This window comes from Haplochromis burtoni, unplaced genomic scaffold, assembly GCF_018398535.1.
Source record: "Haplochromis burtoni strain Fernald_Lab_line unplaced genomic scaffold, NCSU_Asbu1 Contig_378, whole genome shotgun sequence".
Lineage (NCBI taxonomy): Eukaryota > Metazoa > Chordata > Actinopteri > Cichliformes > Cichlidae > Haplochromis > Haplochromis burtoni.
In genome coordinates this window covers 542,382-562,046 of record NW_024582739.1, presented here as the reverse complement: position 1 = coordinate 562,046, position 19,665 = coordinate 542,382, and the positions used below count along the sequence as shown (strand labels likewise).

General features: G+C 40.1%; 1 protein-coding gene across 3 annotated transcripts in view; it reads left to right on the top strand.

Annotated features, from left to right (window-relative positions):
* Window positions 1-19,665, top strand: part of megf6b (multiple EGF-like-domains 6b) — a 56,628-nt gene that overhangs the window by 25,983 nt on the left and 10,980 nt on the right. For 2 of the 3 annotated variants that reach the window (XM_005943624.3, XM_005943623.3), the window contains exons 5-17: window positions 1,925-2,047; window positions 9,131-9,253; window positions 12,008-12,133; window positions 12,878-13,000; window positions 13,357-13,479; window positions 13,600-13,737; window positions 15,050-15,172; window positions 15,371-15,493; window positions 17,002-17,172; window positions 17,486-17,617; window positions 18,083-18,211; window positions 18,331-18,459; window positions 18,582-18,716. In XM_005943624.3, coding sequence (XP_005943686.1) covers window positions 1,925-2,047; window positions 9,131-9,253; window positions 12,008-12,133; window positions 12,878-13,000; window positions 13,357-13,479; window positions 13,600-13,737; window positions 15,050-15,172; window positions 15,371-15,493; window positions 17,002-17,172; window positions 17,486-17,617; window positions 18,083-18,211; window positions 18,331-18,459; window positions 18,582-18,716 — 1,698 coding nt within the window. Of the gene's footprint in view, window positions 1-1,924; window positions 2,048-5,326; window positions 5,702-9,130; window positions 9,254-12,007; window positions 12,134-12,877; window positions 13,001-13,356; window positions 13,480-13,599; window positions 13,738-15,049; window positions 15,173-15,370; window positions 15,494-17,001; window positions 17,173-17,485; window positions 17,618-18,082; window positions 18,212-18,330; window positions 18,460-18,581; window positions 18,717-19,665 lie in introns of those variants that run through there. The other variant, XM_005943625.3, reaches the window with a different exon arrangement.

Below are 19,665 nucleotides of genomic sequence, written 5' to 3'. Positions count from 1 at the left end.
TTTTTTTTTTATCTACTGTGTTTTCAAATACTCTCCATTGCAAAAGGAAAATATATACAGTGTTTAATATTTATATACCTAAAATGTAATTAAAGCTCCATTTCTGTGTGCAGCCCATCCAAAGTCTCGCTCATTAAAACTGCCATCCTGATGGAGAAATAAGGACTATATGGTATGTTACTGAGCCAGGGGAGACATTCAGTATTCCACTGCTGCTTTGTGTATTTTCTTCCTGACCCATTGAAGTTCCACATTCCTGCTCTCTTATTGGGCAGAAAGACTTAGAGAATGATGAGCGTGACAGTGACCCTGCTCAAACCCCTGCTCAAGCTGCCACAGGTGTGTGGCCTGGGGATGGAGAGGGGTCGTCAGTGCTCAGTTCTGACCTTGACTTCAGGTCAAGTTGCCTGGTTGTTTTTCTGCATCGAGACTGCCGTTTTCCACGGTCCATATATTACAGGCTAAATGAACTGTAGCAAAAGGTGGGCACTCTCTCTTACCCCAGGACCCAGACCCATTAATTTAAGCTCTTGTGATGTAGGTCCCATATAAAAATTGGTAAGGATCACAAATTAGGTCTCTAGCTGTACTGCTTCAAAGAAGGATCGGTGTAATAAACTGATTATAAATTACGTTTCACTGTGTAATAAAATTGTATTAATGTTAAAGGTGACATCTCACTGCCAACAGAGAGTTCGCTGTTTTCAGTCCGAACATTTCCAGATGTTGTAAACCGAGAGGGAAATGGTATAATTAGCTGGTGAGACGCTGGCACTGCGACGTGAGCAAGATTTGCTAGTAAAGGGGAAAAAAGCTCTAATAAAGCAATTTTCTCTGCATTCGTAGTCGTCGGTCTGTACAGTAACTCTCCTCTTTTTATGAACGTGGAGAAAGTTTACAAGGTGCCAACTTCCAAGTGAATGTTCCCCCTTAATTTTTTCCATAGTCTTCAGTTTTCAGTCCAAGATTCCTTCTGCTGGCATGGCAAGTAAAACACCCAGTGTCATCAGGTATAAAACTTTGCTCCGAGCATGATCTCTGCTGACAATGTTCCATATGAACTAAATTTAATAGTAATGCAGTGAATCCACATCCGTGTCCTTAAACTGTGGTGTAAACTGAATAATCTGTTACACATTATTCCGTTTATTCTCAATTTTAACATCTCCTCATTATGTGGAATCTCTGCTGCTTCAGTTATGATATGCTGGACTGTCAGCGCCTGTATCTGACCCTGGACATTATGGGTAGTTTGGGAACTGCAGGGAAAGATTTTATCTTGTGTCGTTGATGACAGATTTGGCAGCACGTTTAACGATTGGGAATGAAATGGAAAGCTGTGAGCTTATGTGGAAGTGTTCAGGATGTTTTGCATGAACAGGACAAATCCTTGCTCTGGTTCATGTTGAAGTAGGTTTGCAGGTAAGAGTGAATGAGGGCAACATGTTACTGCCTCATATTTCCATTTGTTCCGCTTAATTAATCGCTGTTTATAGTTTGATTCTCTTCTGGATATATTCTACCTTTTCTTTTCTTTTTTTTCTTCTTTTTTTCCCTATTTTCCTTCAAGTTGGTACCAAGAAACAAACTGAAGGATGGAAAAAGGGCACCGAGTTTACCACAGCGATTTTCTTGTAGTTCCAGGCCCTTCAGTACTTTTGACACGTCCAAGTTTATTCGCGCACGACATTTAAAACACAATAGAACAACATGAAAAGGAAGTGAGAGTCTCTCATGCTCAAAGAAGCATAACCCTGTTTTATCTTAGACACTATTTCAGTACATCCTTTTCATTTAGCATGATCTATCCTTTGTTCTTCTTTCTCAGAGGTTTCACTTTAGTTCACATGTAAATAATAATAAGGAGATTAAAAGCGAGGAATAAACATTTCATCAGTGCTTTGTCGTATTTTTCCCCTGTCAGATGTGAATGAATGTGAGGAGACCAATGGAGGCTGTGAAGCTCTCTGCTGTAACACCATTGGAAGTTTCTACTGCAGGTGTCCTCCTGGACAGAAACTGAACGAAGATGGAAAAACATGTCAAGGTCAGTGTGGTGTTTAATTTCAAAACAGCGCTCTGGGAATTTTACACATTTTAAGTGCATTAATGGCACATAAATTATCATAATTACAGGGCATCCACACAGGAAATGATGAAGGTTACCTAGGCAACTGTAGCCTGAAAAGTACACTAGTATCCAAGTGTCAGCAACAAAGTGATATGTAACAATGTGTGGATGCCCCTTAACAGATTCAGTCTCTTAAAACAGTTATATGATGGCCTCTGTGGGTCTGGAGAGTAAGGGAATGACCAGAGGCCACAAGAAGTCAGTTACATTCAGGGACATCAGGCAAGAGAAATGACTGCTGGTGGCCCAAAGTGGGCAAGTTAAATGGTTTGAAGTTAAACGTCAAGGCAGCTGATTGAACTAAATACCAATGACAGTGAAGGATACTATTGCAAAGTTACCTGGGTTAGGTGACAAAGACTTTCCCTTTAATGTCTGTATGGGCTACAATTGGTCTTGTGACCTAAAGGTTGGTGGTTTTAGCTCCAGGCAGGAGGATAGAAGAAGTAGTGAACTTCTTCCATCGGGATGCCCTTGAGCAAGCTTTTTAACCCTGGAAGTTATTTATTTTTATAGCGGCAAATCACAACAACAGTTGCCTCAAGGCACTATTAGCAAGAAGTTGGCAACGATGGGGAGGAAGAGACTTCTAAAAGAATCGGGTTCAGAAAAGAGCTGTGCTGTCAGTAACACTTCATCTCATAAACAAACATTATGAAAAATATGAAAATAAAAAATGAGATTATTTATGATGGAAACATTGAGGTTCTGATTGTCATATGGTTGGTTTTCTGATACAAATATTCTCAAAATAATCAGCTGTGAAGCTATTTTTTTCTTTTTTGACTTGCAGTTGTCTCTGTGTAGATAACGCCTAAAAGCACGAGTTACTCTGACATTACAAATGATCCCTTGTAAAGGGAACATTCGTTGCCATTTATTAGTTTAATACTACTTGGAAATGTCACCTCATACCAAAACAATCTGATTGTCAATTTGAGTGAACCACAGTACCAGCTATTTTTACATTGCACATCATAGATAATAAAATTATCTTGACATCTGCTCTTCATGACTCAGTGTCTGTTAAATAGGAAACTGTAGCTATCTATCATGAAGCCCAGTATCTCTGCCCTGTATTTCATCAAAACTGATATTTTCCCATGAGATTTGTTTTCACTTCATGATAGTTTGATGTTTCTGGTTAGGAAATCTCTGCAAGGGCTTTAATCAGAATAATGAATCCTGTGTGTACCAGCCAAGCCCAGAGGAGAGACGCTGGAGTGCTCGGTGCTACGGCTGCAGGAGGAACCAGAGAGAGATCTGATCCAGGTCACGGTTATTAGGAGAGCTGATGTGAACGTTGTCACAGCTGGCTTTTCATAGCTGTGTGTCTTTGCCACTGGTGTGTACTGGAGAAAAACAGCTACCCTCAGCATTAATGCCCTAATTGTCTGTAACTGACAGGCTAGAAGCTTTCAATGTTCGATGCTTTAGATGTTAAAGCTAGAGTTGTGTGTCTCGCACTGTCTGTGGAAAGTGATCTGCTTTTCATTTCGATGACAGCCCGAAGCTCAGAGGGCTGCAGAGGCGCAGGAGTCCAGATGAGAGACAAATCAATTCAGTTAGCTTTTCACATGCACTGTATATGAAAGAGAGACATAACTTGTTGGTAGGAACAGACTTGCCTTAAGGCTCTATTCTTTCTAATGGCCTAAAGGAGGCGAGTCTCAAGTCTCATTTAATATACTAGGATATCATTTAATAAATTATAGTAGACAAAAATAGATAATAAACCAGGGTATGATTCATAACCCAGATATAAACATGCAGGATTATTTCTTTCTCCAGCAAATCCAACACCCACTCATGACGTCTGTTTTTTAACAGAAGAAGATGGTAACTGCCAAAATGCAAAGTTCGAAGCAGTGGATGGCATCAGAGTATCAATGTCCATCTGTTATTTACAGTCTATGGCCCTCAAGAATAAATCACTCTTGGTAGGATTATAAACCAGCCCGTTAGTGCATTGGGGAACCTCGTTTTAAACAGTTAGCAAAATGCTCAAATTTCTTTTTATTTATTTGTTAGGACTCTGCAGGACTGACACAAACAGTGCTGAGAGAGCCAACAGTAACAGTTGTCATGTTGAGTGTTGAGCCGTAGTGTCAACACGTTAGCCGTCATGTCAAATTAACTTTTTAGCTCGGACCATTACAAACTGGAAGAGTAATACTTAGCACACGCCAGAATAATCCCAAACTAAAATCAGCAGGTACTAGATGCCCACGCTAACCCAGAGAACAGAGCGCTTACTGTAAAGATGATTTTTAAAGGAAAACACCTTGGTGTTGCCAAGTTTCTCTTTGCTGGTACTCGATCCATATTTCCTTTTTACTCTGGTGAGTTGTTTTCACAGGCTTCGGGCTTATTATGCAGACTCCTTACTTAATCAGGCTTATTTTCTTTTCTGGCTGGCTTCATTGTCCCAGTGATTCTAATATTTGTTTAGCATAAATGTACAATGTTGCAAACTTCTTAGATGCTTGCACAAAGACTTTAAGGATAAATTATTAAAAAGAGGAGTTATAAAAGTCATAAAAGAAGCCTCTTCGTATCATTTCTCTTCCAATGGGTGATGGGATTCTGATCATAAGGATGATTTTGCACTTTTTCTTTACAGCACTGTTGGGGTCGTGCTGCGGTGTTTGTATGTGTTGGCATCAGATGAGAGAGAACACAATGGATCTGCTATTGAATAGCCCGTGAGATGCATTCCTTTCTCAGATGTTTGGATTGAAAATACCGAATTTGACTTCTGGCACTCGTCAAATTTGACGTTCCTTTGGTGACAGACTTTTTTGATACATGTCAGTATCAAAAGAAAAATATATTAGTCAGCACATCCTCTAGACGATTCACATTCCTTCTCCAACACCTGACTTATGAGCGCTCATAAATCCTTTTTACACACACAATATACTTTGAAGAAATGTGAAAACACAGTGGCTGAGTGAGCAATATGAGGCAAAGAAATCAATCACTCCTGGCTTGTGAAATACAGATTTTTTTTTCTAAATCTATCTATGTAGTTAATGTAGTACTGGATGTGCTCCTTATAGTGAAATGTGGGGACAAGTGGGAAAGAGTGGGAAAGAGAAAAAGGAGGGAGAGGAGGATCTATGGTGTGATGGACATCGAGGTTTGGGAGGGTGAAGTAGAGAGAGGGAGATGGAGGGAGGGGGAAAGAAAATTCAGGAGACAGAGTGAAAAAGAAGTACTTACCATGTTATTTCAGACCAGTCTTTACTGGAGCATGGTCGTCCATTGCCAGCCAACAAACAAACTTATTAGCCTTAACAAAAATGTTGACAGTAGATCTTTTGCAACAGATCTTTGGGCATTTCTAAAATCTTTTTTTCCCCTTTTGTTTTAAATAGTTTTTGATTTATTAAACCTAAGCCATGGCTTTGTCACCAGGAAGCTGGATTTTTATTTTGGTGGTCATTGTAGCAGTGGTGTCTTTGACTTCTGCTGCAAACTATCCATACAGTCACTATAGAAGGATTTGCTATAGGCCACACTGTTACCATGGATACCGTGGCTACAACTTTGGCTACCTGGCTGCAGGTAAGTGATCATTTCTGAGCCAAAATGCAAATGAAGCAGTGGCAGCAGCTCTAATGCTGATTTTGGAATAAAATTTTAAAGAAATGCGAAGGTTACTTATTTAGCAGCGCCGATATTTAAATTGCACACCTTTGTGTTATTTTACAATATGTACGTTTTGTATCATATTACAGAAAATTCAACAATTTGCATTTCTCTTTTAAATCTTTAAGCACATTTCTTTTTACAGAGGGCTAAATGGACATGTAGGGAGTTTACAGTAGCAGGAGGAGTTAATCCATCTGACTGATAATGTGTCTGCTCTGTCTGGCAGCGTTCAGCTAATTTTTCTCTCTGATAAATGCTTCACTTTTATCAGCACATGAAAAAATGAGCTTCATTGACTATTGCGGTGAGGGATAATCCCTATGGTCCCTTATGTAATTCTTGGTGGTGAGTCAAGACTGTTCAAAAATATTTGTTCTAATGTCCAAATTAAAAAAAAATATCATCTATCCTAAATGGATCCTAAGTAATTTTCCTTGAAGACAACACCGTGCTGTAGGTAGCTACAGGCAGAGAATTAATACACCCTGTTTAAAAGCCAAGTGCTGTTGAGGCTTTGGCTGGAGATCGAGGAGGATTATGTTCTGGATGTGGAAAGCAGGCTGGAGTTGATCCGCTGCCTGTGTGCTGCAGTCGGCACAGGAACAGGAGTTCCACAGTGTTGGTCCCGTTTCATGCAAAACCAAACCAGAGGACGACATGCAGCATGGACGGAAAAATGAAAGTAGGGGCTCTGCCAGCTTTTCTGAGTAAAATGAAGCTAAAGTGGGCAGCAGAGAGCAAAAAAACCAAACTTGAGAACCATTTTTCAGCTCCGGGCACTATAACGGAGGATGTTGCGGGATATTACGGAGAGTGGATAAGTTCAGCTGAAGGATATTGCTATAATTCAGCTTCTTGGGCTGGTTTTCATAAGAACCATTAAGCATGAATATCTTAGTCCCTTTATGCTCATATCATTCATTTATGTCCTTATTCTAATCATATGCTTCTTTTTATTATCCTTTTTTGTTATCATAATAACCACTGAGATTTCATAATTTACAACACAGCTTTCCACCATCGTGTGCTATAACGTCAGGTGACAGACTTTGGGTTCTGATTTATGTGTCACGAGTCTATACTGTGGAAACTTGAATACAGTGTTTGCGTGAAGCTCAGATTTGGATTGTGAGGGTGCCACACTGCCTGTATCCCACACAGTGTGACACGAGCACATGGAGACCAAATTTTGATTTAGAGATTGATATCCGTACTTACTCTTTTCACAGACCACAAAATGTACTATCTCAGCTGCCATGATCAATATTTTTACATATTGTACTAAAAGACTTTGTGCACGTCTATTGTGAAATGGTTTACTGGCTCATACAATCGCAGAGATTCATAACCCAGCTCAGCACATCCCCTCAGGTCTATTAAAAGCTGTAGTTCTGTCAGCTTTTAGCTACAGCTGTTTTGTTTTTTTGGCCCGCAATATTCGTTTTCAGACGCAACAGCCAGCTGTTTTTGGTAAAAAAAAAAAAAGAAATGAAAGAAAGAAAGAAAGAAAAAGCTCTGATAAACCCACAGTAGTTGTAAATGGGGAACATACTGAAGCGTTTAGCATTTACAGATATCCCTTAGGAGTACGTGAGAACCAAAACACAACACAGAGTGAATTTTGAACTTGAATTCACCAGATGAGCTAAAATAAACAGTCTGTTTAACCCAAAACCATCATCTTTTCCTCTAACCAAGTACTACTGTGTCCTAAATCTCGCCAAATTTGTTATCCACCCGTCCGCCGTTCATCCATCCATTCATCCATCCTCTACTAATCCCAGTCAGACATAAGTCTGGCATTTTAACTTAAAAATTAATGATGCAGCAGGACCATAATTGTGTCACTGTATACATGAGTTTATATTCAGATCCTTCTTTTAGTTTAAGTGCGCTTGAAGAATAATTAATCCTCATCCATCATCTCGTTTTCAGTCTATTATCTAATTTTTATTCTTCCATCCACCCAATGCATAGTTCTTGCCCCATTTACATTTCCCATGAAAGAAGTTGCAACTTAAACAGCTTCCCAGTCCATCAAAGGGTTTGTGCATATATTTTGCTTATGTTGACATCAAAGGCCATTTTAAACTTTGTAAATTACCCTATTTGGCACATCTAACAACTGTGGGAGTCAATGCAAAGCAAAGCCATATATAGAGGCGTCTGCATTTATGCATCAATGTCCACATTTTTCTTTTCACCTAGAGAATGAAAGTGTCTATTTTTAATGTGACGGAGAGTTTGCACCATGATGAATGTTGATTAGTTATTTCTAGATTTTATTTACATTTAACTGTTTACAATGTCTCTTGAAGACCAGATGTGTGGTCTGTGAAACGAGGCAGTCAGTTATGTGAAATAAATGAAATTAAACTAATATTTACGTTCAGTAAATTAAAATAATCAGCTAGTTTAGGGAAACTTTCAGAAAACTCTTTCCAAAGGAATTCCAGTGAATTCTTGAAATAGTTCCTTGCTGGATGGCCGCCTGAGGCCAGGACTGTTCGGAACAATGCATTTCTCAACCAGACATTTAACTTGGCGCTGAATAATAGTATTTAATGATGTGTTGGCTATTTTTACAGGCATCATCCGGCAGCCAAAAAACATTCACACTCACCTTCTTAATGTGTCACATCACTTGTTGCAGTCGACAACCTTTCCAGTAACTCCACTGTGATGATTCTAGTAATATTAAAGCAAAAGGGTGACTTGTCACCAGCCTGGGGGTTGACTTAGCGTCCAGCAGAACCCCAAACAGACCTCATAATTCAGGACTCACAGGGGGGTCTGCTGTGAAACACACCAAACAATTTATTTGCCTGTGACTCCTAAAATAAGAAGTGTTTAAGAATGTGGTTTGTTTCATTAGAAATCTGGTCACACTGTGAGTGATCGTGTTTCTCTCACCGCTGCTTCCGCCTTCTTTTGTTTGCTTACCATCCACATGCTTGGCTGAGAGGAATGTGTATGTTTTGCATCCTCCACTTTAACTTTCCATATGTTTTTCCACCTGAGGGGCTTTGACAAGAAGCGCAGGAATTTCAATTTGGTTCTAAATGTGCGGTAGTTGTTACCACATGGTGGGATTTGTTTTATTTGAGCTGCAACACACTTGTAAAATACTTTTCCTTCTCATCCATCACCTCATCCTCGCCTCCTGGGTTACATCTTTACCCTAAAACCCGTATTAACTTCCTCTCTCAGCTCGGCATCTCATCTGGTTTTAGTCTGGTAACCATTAGTTTTCTCCCATAATGAGAAGATTTATTTAAATTGCACTCATTTCTGTCTTTTGTCCCGCTTCAGTATTTCACTTGTATCCCTCCTTCCATGCAGATATTGATGAATGCCAGGTCCACAATGGAGGTTGCCAACACAGATGCATTAACACCAGGGGCTCCTACTATTGCGAATGTCACCCGGGCTCCCGGCTTCACGTGGATGGCCGCACCTGCCTCGGTGAGTGATTTTGTTGCTGGTTTGCTGCAGATGAATAACAGAAATAGCATTGTAGGGTTACAGCACCATATATGTGCTGTAATCATAATATGTATGTCAATGAAAGTGCAAAAAGGTCTAAAAACATCATTTATAAATGTTTAAACACAGTAACATGACGATAATGATGATGGGGAAGGTCTTTATTTAATCCCATTAGAGACAGAATATGAAGACGTCCAAAGGCACTTTGTAATCTAACCTCATGTAGTTCAATACTCACACAAACAATGAGACAGTGGTTTGGAGGAACTGAGCTACTGGAAGCTTCTTTGAGTCTTTGAGTGTTATTTTTTTCTTTTGGTCATTATTTCATTGAAGTTTAGCCACATATGGTTTTTGACATGGGTACTTAATCATCTAAACCACATTAGTTATGTTTCAGACGACCCCTTTGGTTCTGACAAAAAGCCCCATTGTGGTGCGGTTCAAATAACATTTGGTGGTGAAGCCAGATTTAGTCGGTTCATGAAGTTTTTCCTTTAACTGGATATCTTGTACAAAAGCCATTTTTAAGCTCTCCTGTGAGAGAATCAGACCCAACATCCCATCCTGGAGAAAGCTTGTAGTATGGTTGCATCCATTGTTATTATTGTTTAACTTCTTGGGCCTTTATTTATTCATGTCCACTTAAAATCAATTTTCATTGTAAGCACAGTACAGTAAAATGTACTGTTAAATTAAAATGTAAGGTTAACCTTTACATGCTTTGGTTTGAAAATGAGATGAGTTTGTCCACCACACAAACTACGCAACATCAACCTCAAACTACGGCAACAAACAGTTAAATTCTGTGTATCTCTGGGATGCAGAGGGCTAATGTGCTGGTTTACTTCTCAGTTACTTCTCAAACACCAAAAGATATTCAGGCTATAATCACATAGGACAAAGAAAAGCAGCAGATTCTCACAACTGAGTATCATGATGTAGCTCCATCCCACTGCTTTTCTGTGTACAAGAGCTCTATTTAAAGAAGTTGTTTGAATTTGTCCTGCAGAGCTTCTGCTGTCTCTGCTGCATCAGTTCAGTGTTTTTAATGATTTTGTTGCTCTTGCTTTGCGTGACTGGATAAAATAGCTTAAGGCCACTAATAAGTGCATCCTACCATTTTACTGTGTAACCAACATTGCCGATATTGACCATATGGATCTACTTCAGCTCCTCCGGACATCAAGTAGTATTTAGCATTAAACTGTAATAGCAGTTAACCAAAGTGACTTCCTTTCTTTATATGTGTTACACAGCCTCAGTGCTCAGAAAGAAAAGGGAATATGAAAGCCTGCAAGCTTGGACTGCTGAGGACGAAGTGATGGAACAAATCAAATCGAAGTGGTCCTCTAAATGGACTTTTTGCTCTTTGCAGCTAGTTCATGTTTATGTTCGTGGCATCGCAAAATGAAATAAAGTTATTTAGATGTGACAAAGTCAGAGAAAATAAAGAAGACCTGAATCCATATATTCTTCAAGTACTTAAAAAAACTGAGTGATGCAGGGATTACAATAAATTAGAATGCTATTATGGGTCATTTTTTCCCGAACGCTCACCTGAGCTTGATTCCTGCCGCCTGTGTGGCGACTGTCATATGACCTGTGCACTGTTTACTCAGTACCTGTGCATTTTTCCTCTAATATCAGATATTTGTGGTTTAGAAGAAAAAAACATCTAATAGACAAAAAAATATAAGCGTGCCGCTGGCTTCTACGTCAGGAATGCACACAGAGTGTCCTGGATGACATTCAGAGGAAAAATCATTATGTGTTTTTTGGCTTCGTAAAGTAGTTATTTAATTTTCTTATAGAGCACATCTGTCCCTGAGAGGCTCTTATGTGACAGCTGTTGCATTAAAAAAATGACTGATTACGCCAACAGTTCACAAGTGGACTGACTCCAGGCAAATGCTGCTTTTCTGGGATGCTTCATATCCGTCTGTTAAAACTGCGAATTGTGTCCATGTTCAAAAATACATTTGGTGCTGAAATCTCACTGTCCATTACAAGCGAGTAAACGATTATGTCAGTTTCAACTATGTGCCAAACAGCATGAAAACATACATACTGGAGGATAAAGGACCACACATAGCAATCAACAAGTCAGTCTCCCTCTCTGTGCTCATCTCATCCAGCTCTTGATCAGCCAGCAGAGGTTAGACGTATCCCACACACTTAGCGTGAAGCTGCATAATATTTGAGCTGGAAAGCACTCTGTGGTTTGACATGTGCTTGGGATGGGTGGGCCTTGACTCTGGTCTGTGAGCATGAAAAACAACCTTTTGAGAACACCGGGCTGTTTGGGCTTCAACCTGGTTTTTTTTGCTTTTTTTCTGTGAGGAGATCCAGATTGATCTGTTGCTACAGGGAGAGGAGACTCAGACAAGGAAGCGCATTGAGCTCACACCGCTCTCTGCCTCTTCACCATATGCTTGCTGTCCACCGCAGGCGCGCTGCCATTCAAGTTCCTCTGTGTTTTTTGGCGTTTCTGCTGTGATAGATCTCTCATTGCTCAAAGCATAGCGGCTCTCCGAGGTGTTCTCTGAGTGTAGGAATGTCAGGAGTGTGACTGCTCTGAGAAATTTAAGATTTCTGTTGGTGTGAAACATCAGTCACAAAGACTAACATGACAAATCAGGGTGGATTGATTAGCTTCTGAAAGATGCTGGATTTTTTTCAGTGTTGTCCTTTTATTGTATCACATCTTTTTTTCTCTTGCCTTTTTAGCGGTCCTTTCATGTGCCGTTAGCAACGGAGGATGCGAGCACTACTGTGTGCAGCAGTCTGTTGCTCATTTTCGCTGCCGCTGCAAACCGAACTACGCGCTGTCGGAGGATGGCAAGCATTGTAAATGTGAGTGCCCATGTTTCTGAACTCTGTTGTAGGAAGCACTAAAATCACACGTTCAAATGACACACTGCAAAAGAAAGAAAAGCCCTAGAGGAATAATAATTTGATGGATGATGTAGGAAAGCACGCCAATGAAACTGAGCACTTTGGATGATTATGAAGGTGTGATCCTGCAGGTTTGATCGTAACATTAAAAACACATTGCCTCAGCATCTGCTGCCAATTATAATTATCTTACAGGATGTCTGAGCTGGAATATGACTAACTATCTTTCATGGGATAAGATATTTAATTGGAATGAGTCACAGCAGTCTTTGTTGTTTTTGTTTCTCAAATTGTGTTTTGACGGCCTTGCTCGTTTTAATCACTCCGATCTCTGAGGCCGTAAAGTCAAATACGCTTCTCAGAGGGTGGAAAATTATGCATATATGTATTTTAAATTGCTGTCTTCTAGATGCTTTTACTTTGTAATTGTTGGCTGCAAACAGCTTCCTCTAATTTTTGCAGGAAGGTTCTTATCCAAACTGGACAGGCTTCCACAAGTTAAACACACACACATACAGCTATGAAGAGCAAAGAGCTGGAGATGCTGGGTGGATGTAAACCCCCTCCACTTGCTATACTCTGCTTTAAGATGCAAAACAGTCGGTTTTTACAGTTTTCCCCTCTGCTGTGTTTGAAGCTTTCCTCACTTTACTGTCAGCGTGCGAGTTTATGTGTATGAGTGTGAGCTTTTTTGTGTTACAGTACAGGATCCCTGCGCCGATCAGAACGGAGGCTGTGTGCACGAGTGTCGAGCTGATGGTGGCAAGGCCCACTGTGACTGTAAAGTTGGCTACACCCTTGCTGCTGATGGGAAAACTTGTGAAGGTAAACTGACCAGTAGTGAGTAAACTAGTAAATTGAGTGGCAAGTGAAACTAGTTTGCTAACAAATATTCATACATTCGCAAGGAAAATGTTCCCTGATGGTAAAATTGCTCCATCAACTGACGTTTTCAAGGTCGAGCATCATACATCATGTAGCTCTAAAAGTTTAAAAGAAAAGAAAATAATTAGCTTTAAAGAACAACAGCCAATAAATGAGGAGCAGAAGAAGCAGAATTTGGATACCATCAGTGTTGGGCAACAATGACTTTAAAGTGTGCAAAAATAACTGGAATAATCTTTAAGCGCTGACGGAGATGGAATAATTCACTCTGTTTTTTTCAATGCATTTTCCTCCAGATATTGATGAGTGTGAGACAGAAGAGGCCAACTGTGCTCACGGCTGCCATAACACTCTGGGCTCTTACGTCTGTGTTTGCAACGCTGCCTATGAGCTGGGATCTGATGGAAAGCAGTGTTACAGTCAGTTTAAATCCTCATGCCTGCATATAGTTACACGAGTGGATTGCAGCACCTTTAATTTCTGTTTATGAAACATGTCATGTTATTAACACACGTCGGTTACTTTATTGTGTACTGAAGGAATTGAGATGGAAATTGTGAACAGCTGTGAGAACAGCAACGGTGGATGTTCGCATCACTGCCAACATTCAACCAGCGGACCTGTGTGCACCTGTAACCATGGTTACACGCTAGATGAAGACCTTAAAACCTGCATTGGTAAGAGAGCGCGATGGACTCACATATACTTAACAATACTTAGTTGTTTACTAAATTAAGGGAGATAAACAATAATGTATTGAGCGCATATGAAATTATTAGTGTATGTTATAATTTATTCCTTTATTAGAAACTGGTTTATTTAAAAACAAACAAACACCTGTTTTACCAACTTATCAGAATTTGCAAAGCAGCAAAGAAACTACAAAACTTTGGAGTTCCACTTTGGTGATTTTGACAGTTTCACAGTGACTCATTTTTGTTTGTCGCTCAGTGTCTGTGTCTCTGTGCCGTCTGTTTTAGGGGTTCTGTCCTTCTTGTTTTTGGCAGACATTTTTTTGTGTTGTTATTAAATTAAAGTGCAAATATCAATTACGCCACAGCTTTCAAAAGTGGACTTTTTGGGCATCCATAAATGTCAATCCTTGAACTGATTTGTTAGTCCTTTAGTTTTAGTTTAATTATTAAAATGCCTAATTTTAAACATGATTTTGACAGATTTCTAAAATGTTTGTTTGTTTGGGGTTTTTTGTTTTGGCCTAAATTTGTTATTCCAACAGTTTTATTAAACTTATATATTTAATTTATTATTAAACATTTATCTATTAAGCTGTTGAGACCTAAACCAACAAATACTCATCTTCCTGTGTATTTTGAGCAGTAATGTTAAACTTTAAGTCTACTGGAGTAATCCTAGAAAATATACAAACTGCATGAAGGTCGTTGTTTAGCTTTAGTTTCCTTTTTTTTGGAGACATATTTTTAAATGACGTCAGCCAACATAACTGCATTGTGAATTGACCTTTTTGTGATTTGTGGCAATGCTGTGAATTAAACTGAATTAAAACTAATCCAGTCAGCTTGCTGCACCAGAGAAAATGTGGAGAAGGTGTGTGATAACTGTAATTGCAGACAAGCGTAAATAGTCATTTTTGCATTTACTGGAGACGACGGCGCAGTCGGCGTAGAAGTTCACATACAATAAAACTAGAAAACAAGAGAAAGCGAGACACTTTACACAACTCGAAAATATATTTTTTTTAGTCCTCTAATAAAAGAAAAATGTCCTTGTGGTCAGGAGGTGGAAGAGTATTTTTGGAAAACAGGTCTTTGCTCATACAAGCCAGAGTTTGCAAAGAAAAAGAGCAAATTTCAGTTCACTGTTATCATCGTTCGCTTGTAATTTTAGCCTTAATTGGCTGTTAAACCCACACAGTTTAAATTACCTCATAAATTTTCCCTCATGGAGCAGGGAAGCATATCACTACAGTTGGATCATAATTTTTGTCTTGCTGCTTGTTGTGCTTGGCAGATGTTGACGAGTGTGGAGAGGAGATCTCCTGTTGTGAGCAGGACTGCACCAACTACCCCGGGGGTTATGAATGCTACTGCTCTGCAGGATACAGACTCAACTCAGACGGGTGTAGCTGCGATGGTAATGTTTTACCTTCAGTCCAAGTGTGGACGGCACTTACATTTACATGAGACGCAATGTTTAATCCTGCTGAATTTAAAAGGAAAGTTTCGGTTTGACACGCACAATGTTGCCTTTGTTTTAGTGAGGAAAAACAGTGGCCGCTGTAAGTTTTTCCTTCTGACGCATTTGATTCTGTGGTGCGTCTGTGTTGTTTAGATGTAGATGAGTGTCTGGCCGCTAACGGTGGTTGCGATCACACATGCCAGAACAGCGCCGGTTCCTTCCAGTGTTACTGCCGCCGGGGTTTCCGTTTGGATGAGGACCGGCATTCTTGCATCCGTGAGTATCAGCAATCATGTCTAAGAGCGTGGGCGAACGGGAATCACACCAGAAACATTCCAGTGGAAAATCCTGGCAAACTGACACTTGTTGTGCAGTAAAGTCATTTAGACAAAAAGTTTAAAAAGAGGATATGAAGAATGGAAATGTCAAGCTAGGCTAGGACTAGTTTAATCTACAGTGAGATGCAAGGAAATCCAACTTTATTTGGCATAGGTGTAGTATTCAAACAAACATTAATGAGCCAGCTTCAAATTTGATGTCAAAACTGGAAGAATCAGTGGGATACTGGTATTGCCAGAAAATTAGAGCGGCAGTAGCATTGTCCTATTTAGTGTTTAGTGTGAGAAAACCAAATCAAGCAAATCAAGCTCAGATGCTATCCTGGCAGATCAGCTGATCTCACTGCCAGCCCACATCAGCTGATGGCTCAGCTGATAGCCTTCTATGCATCCAACTGGCAAATCTCACATGGACTGCAGTGTTGCACTTCTACCAGTGATTTTCCAACCTACAAGAACCCAGCTCTTCCTTTTCATGCTGTTTGTGTGTCGAGGTGAACAGAGACAGAAATAACAGCGTTCCTTTGAGCCACCATTGTGTTTTACAGACACATGGTATAGTAGCTGTACCAATGATAAGTAGCACCTTTTAAAGTAATAACATTATACTTATAGCATGATACTGACATCAGTGAAACTAACCAACCAATTTCCATGTGTTCCAGCTTTTCCTTTCCTTTTTTTAACATATCGTTAAGTAACAAAGGTGATTTAAGTGACTTTGAATGTGACACAGACTGAGATTTTCCCACACAGGAGAAAATATCCTGTCTTTCTTGTGATGGTGATGTAGGGAATGCCAAAGGTCAGAGGGGAATGGCCAGACTACTTTGAGCTGTTGGGAAGGAAACAGTAACTCAAATAACCACTTGCTATGACCAAGGTACACTGAAGAATATCTGTGAATGCACAACACGTTGAACTTTAAAGCATCAGAAGAACACCCTGGCTGCCATTCTTGTCAGCTAAGAACAGGAAACTGAGGCACAATACACTTGGACGACTGGATAAACTTGACGTGGTTTGATGAGTCTTGATTTCTGCTGCAACTTTCAGCTGGCAGAGTCCAACAACATGAAAGCACACTTTGGGTTCCTCAGTACCAAATGAGCATCTTTTAAATTCCACAGCCTACCTGAGTATTGTTGCTGACCGTGTCCATCCCTTTGTGACGACAGTGTAATCATCTTCTGATAATTGTTTCGATAATGGATCATGCAAACAAGAATAGGACCATTTATTTCAAATAAAAACTGCACAGAGTAGCTTTAAAAAGCCATCAGTTCTTACAATGAATAATCTGCATCACTATTGCCCTCTTCTTTTGATTTACACAGCATACAATCGTGTCATCATGTACAATATTACTCAGTTGCCACATGAATAAAAATGAAAGATTCTTATGTTGGTATATTTTGTATAATATATTTTTTTTTCTCACTGTAGCACTTGAAGATGCAGTCGAGGCCCTGTCCAGCGGAGGCTCTATTGAGCTGCCACTCATTCGCCCCCAGCTCACCTTGCTGCAGGACTACAGCCAACCCCTGGAGCGCTTTGACGACTATGAAGATGACGAAGGGGAGCTGAGGGCTGAGAGTAACCTAGCGGAAAAATTTGGTGAGTTTCATCTCAAACCGCTGTTGATTTATTATCATTAACAGTAAACCTGCATCTGATTATATGGCTCCTGTGAAGCTGTCTGACAGACTTACTCAGTGATGGCAGGAACACATCACACGATGGGGACAAATTATTTTGCTTCATGCTTCCAGAATGTTTGTACATCCTAATTAACTACCACAATGCCAGGCACGTTGAGGGTTATATAGTCTGGCAGCTGCTCTGAGTCTGAAGCAGGAAGTCAGAGGTTTTTTATTAAAATGAGATTAAGCATAACTTGCACACTTAAAGTTGATTCTTGTGTTTTCAGTGTGCTTGGATGACACTTTCGGCAGTGACTGCAGTTTGACGTGCGACGACTGTTCTAATGGAGGAAAATGCAATCTGTGGAAAAATGGCTGCGATTGCCCCGACGGGTGGACGGGTATTATCTGCAACCAGAGTGAGGACTGAGCCCACAAACAAACACTGACCCTCCTCACACACACTGTCACAGGCCAGGCTGCACAGCCATGACAAAAAGCGAGATGCACACAAATGCTGCTTAAAACTGTTGTGTGTAGTTAACATGATCAATGGTGTAAATGAGCGCATGGGTGAGGAAATGGTGTATGCAAAAAAATCCAACCGCACACCAAAAACCAACCAAGCTAAGAAGGGTATCTTACAGTAACTGAGCTTTGAGGGCTTTTATAGAGCACTGGCATGCTGGGCCCAGGTGTTGCCAGTGTCACTGATGGGAAACGAGCCACAGCAATCCTGCAATGTCTCCAGATGAGACGTGCCACACACAGGCCGAAAGGAAGGCAGGGTAGAGTGGGTCATCACAACAAAAACACCCGTGGAAACCTGTCAACCTTGACTGTTTAAGCTGTAATGGATCCTTTTTTATCTTTCATCCCCACAGCATGCGCTGAGGGACATTTTGGCAAAAACTGCTCCTTCTCCTGCAAGTGTAAAAATGGTGCCAGCTGTGACCCCGTCAACGGAAACTGCCGCTGTCCTCCTGGTGTGAGTGGAGACTTGTGCCAGGACGGTGAGACGCTTCTCTTTGTGTCTTCACTTAATGCAGGTTTTCCTGCTAAGATAAAATCTAATTATTTTAAAGGCACACTAGATATCTTGCATTTACAGAGAAGTATTTTTTTGGTTCAGGTTGTCCTAAAGGCTTCTATGGGAAGCAGTGCAACAAGAAGTGTAATTGTGCCAATAATGGACGGTGCCACCGCACCTACGGAGCGTGCCTGTGTGATGCCGGACTCTACGGACGCTTCTGTCATCTCAGTGAGTCCCACCGCTTACGCGTCAACAGCTTCTCATGCTGAGCTACAAATTACAAAAGGTCAGGCCTGCTGCTACTTTCACTGTGACTTAAGAATCCATGATTCCTTCATCTTCGCCTTCAGCGTGTCCCAAGTGGACTTTTGGACCCGGCTGTTCTGAAGAGTGTCAGTGTGACCAGCAGAACACTGTCGAGTGTCACCGCCGCTACGGCACCTGTGTCTGTAAAGCTGGTTACCATGGTAACACCTGCAAGGAAGGTGAGCACAGTCACAAAGCACAAGTTGTGTTTGTGTCTTTATCTGTATTCTTGTTGTTTATTACAATTATACAAATACAAAACTCAGAAACTGCAACTTCCACTGGAAGGGCAAGAGCTATACCGAAACTTTGATGTTTTATTCTGTTAATATGGGGATTTAGTGCAATATGTTAATCTTTTTGAAGTCTTATAATGCTGTTTTTTAGTAAACAAGGAGAGTGCTTATGTCCCCCAATGACTTATATTTTGCTTGAAAGTTTGAAGATAATTCAGGGGAACCTAGAGCTTTTTCCTAATTTCTGTGACCTTAAGTTTTGACCTATGACCTTTGACCTTAAAGCAATACATACTAAAATAGTGTATTGTATCATCTTTACCCATACAATTGGAGCAGAATTGTCAGAAATCTTTTGCTTTTAAAAGCTGTAAAAACTTGAGATTTTCAGATATATTCATGCAGTGTGTGATTTTTGAAAAAATGTATGGTGTCACTGTGACACCATACATTGTGTCACAGGATGTCGTACTGAAAAAATAAAAAAAATTGATTTTTACAGCTTGCTCCATGCTCTTTAATATGACACATTACTCGGTGTGGTTTTCCTAAAAAAAAAATTCAAGGTCCACTTTGACCTTGGGCGCTAACAATGAAGGTCGAGATCAAATACCAACCTAGGTACTCGTGTCCCCCCGTGGCCTAGTATATTGTTGTGAAGTTTGAAGATGATACATAAAAAATTTGTGGATGATATAAAGTTTCGACTGATTTTCACATTTGGTGTTATTTGTATCGAGCTGACACAAAGGAAATAGAAAAAATGTATATAGTTGTAAGTCTTTGTTACTGCAATCCAGTATTTGTTTCAGTGACACTGTAATGCAAATGTCCTCTCAGGCTAAAATTGTTCACACTTGCAAAGTTCTGAAATATCTGATAATATAACACA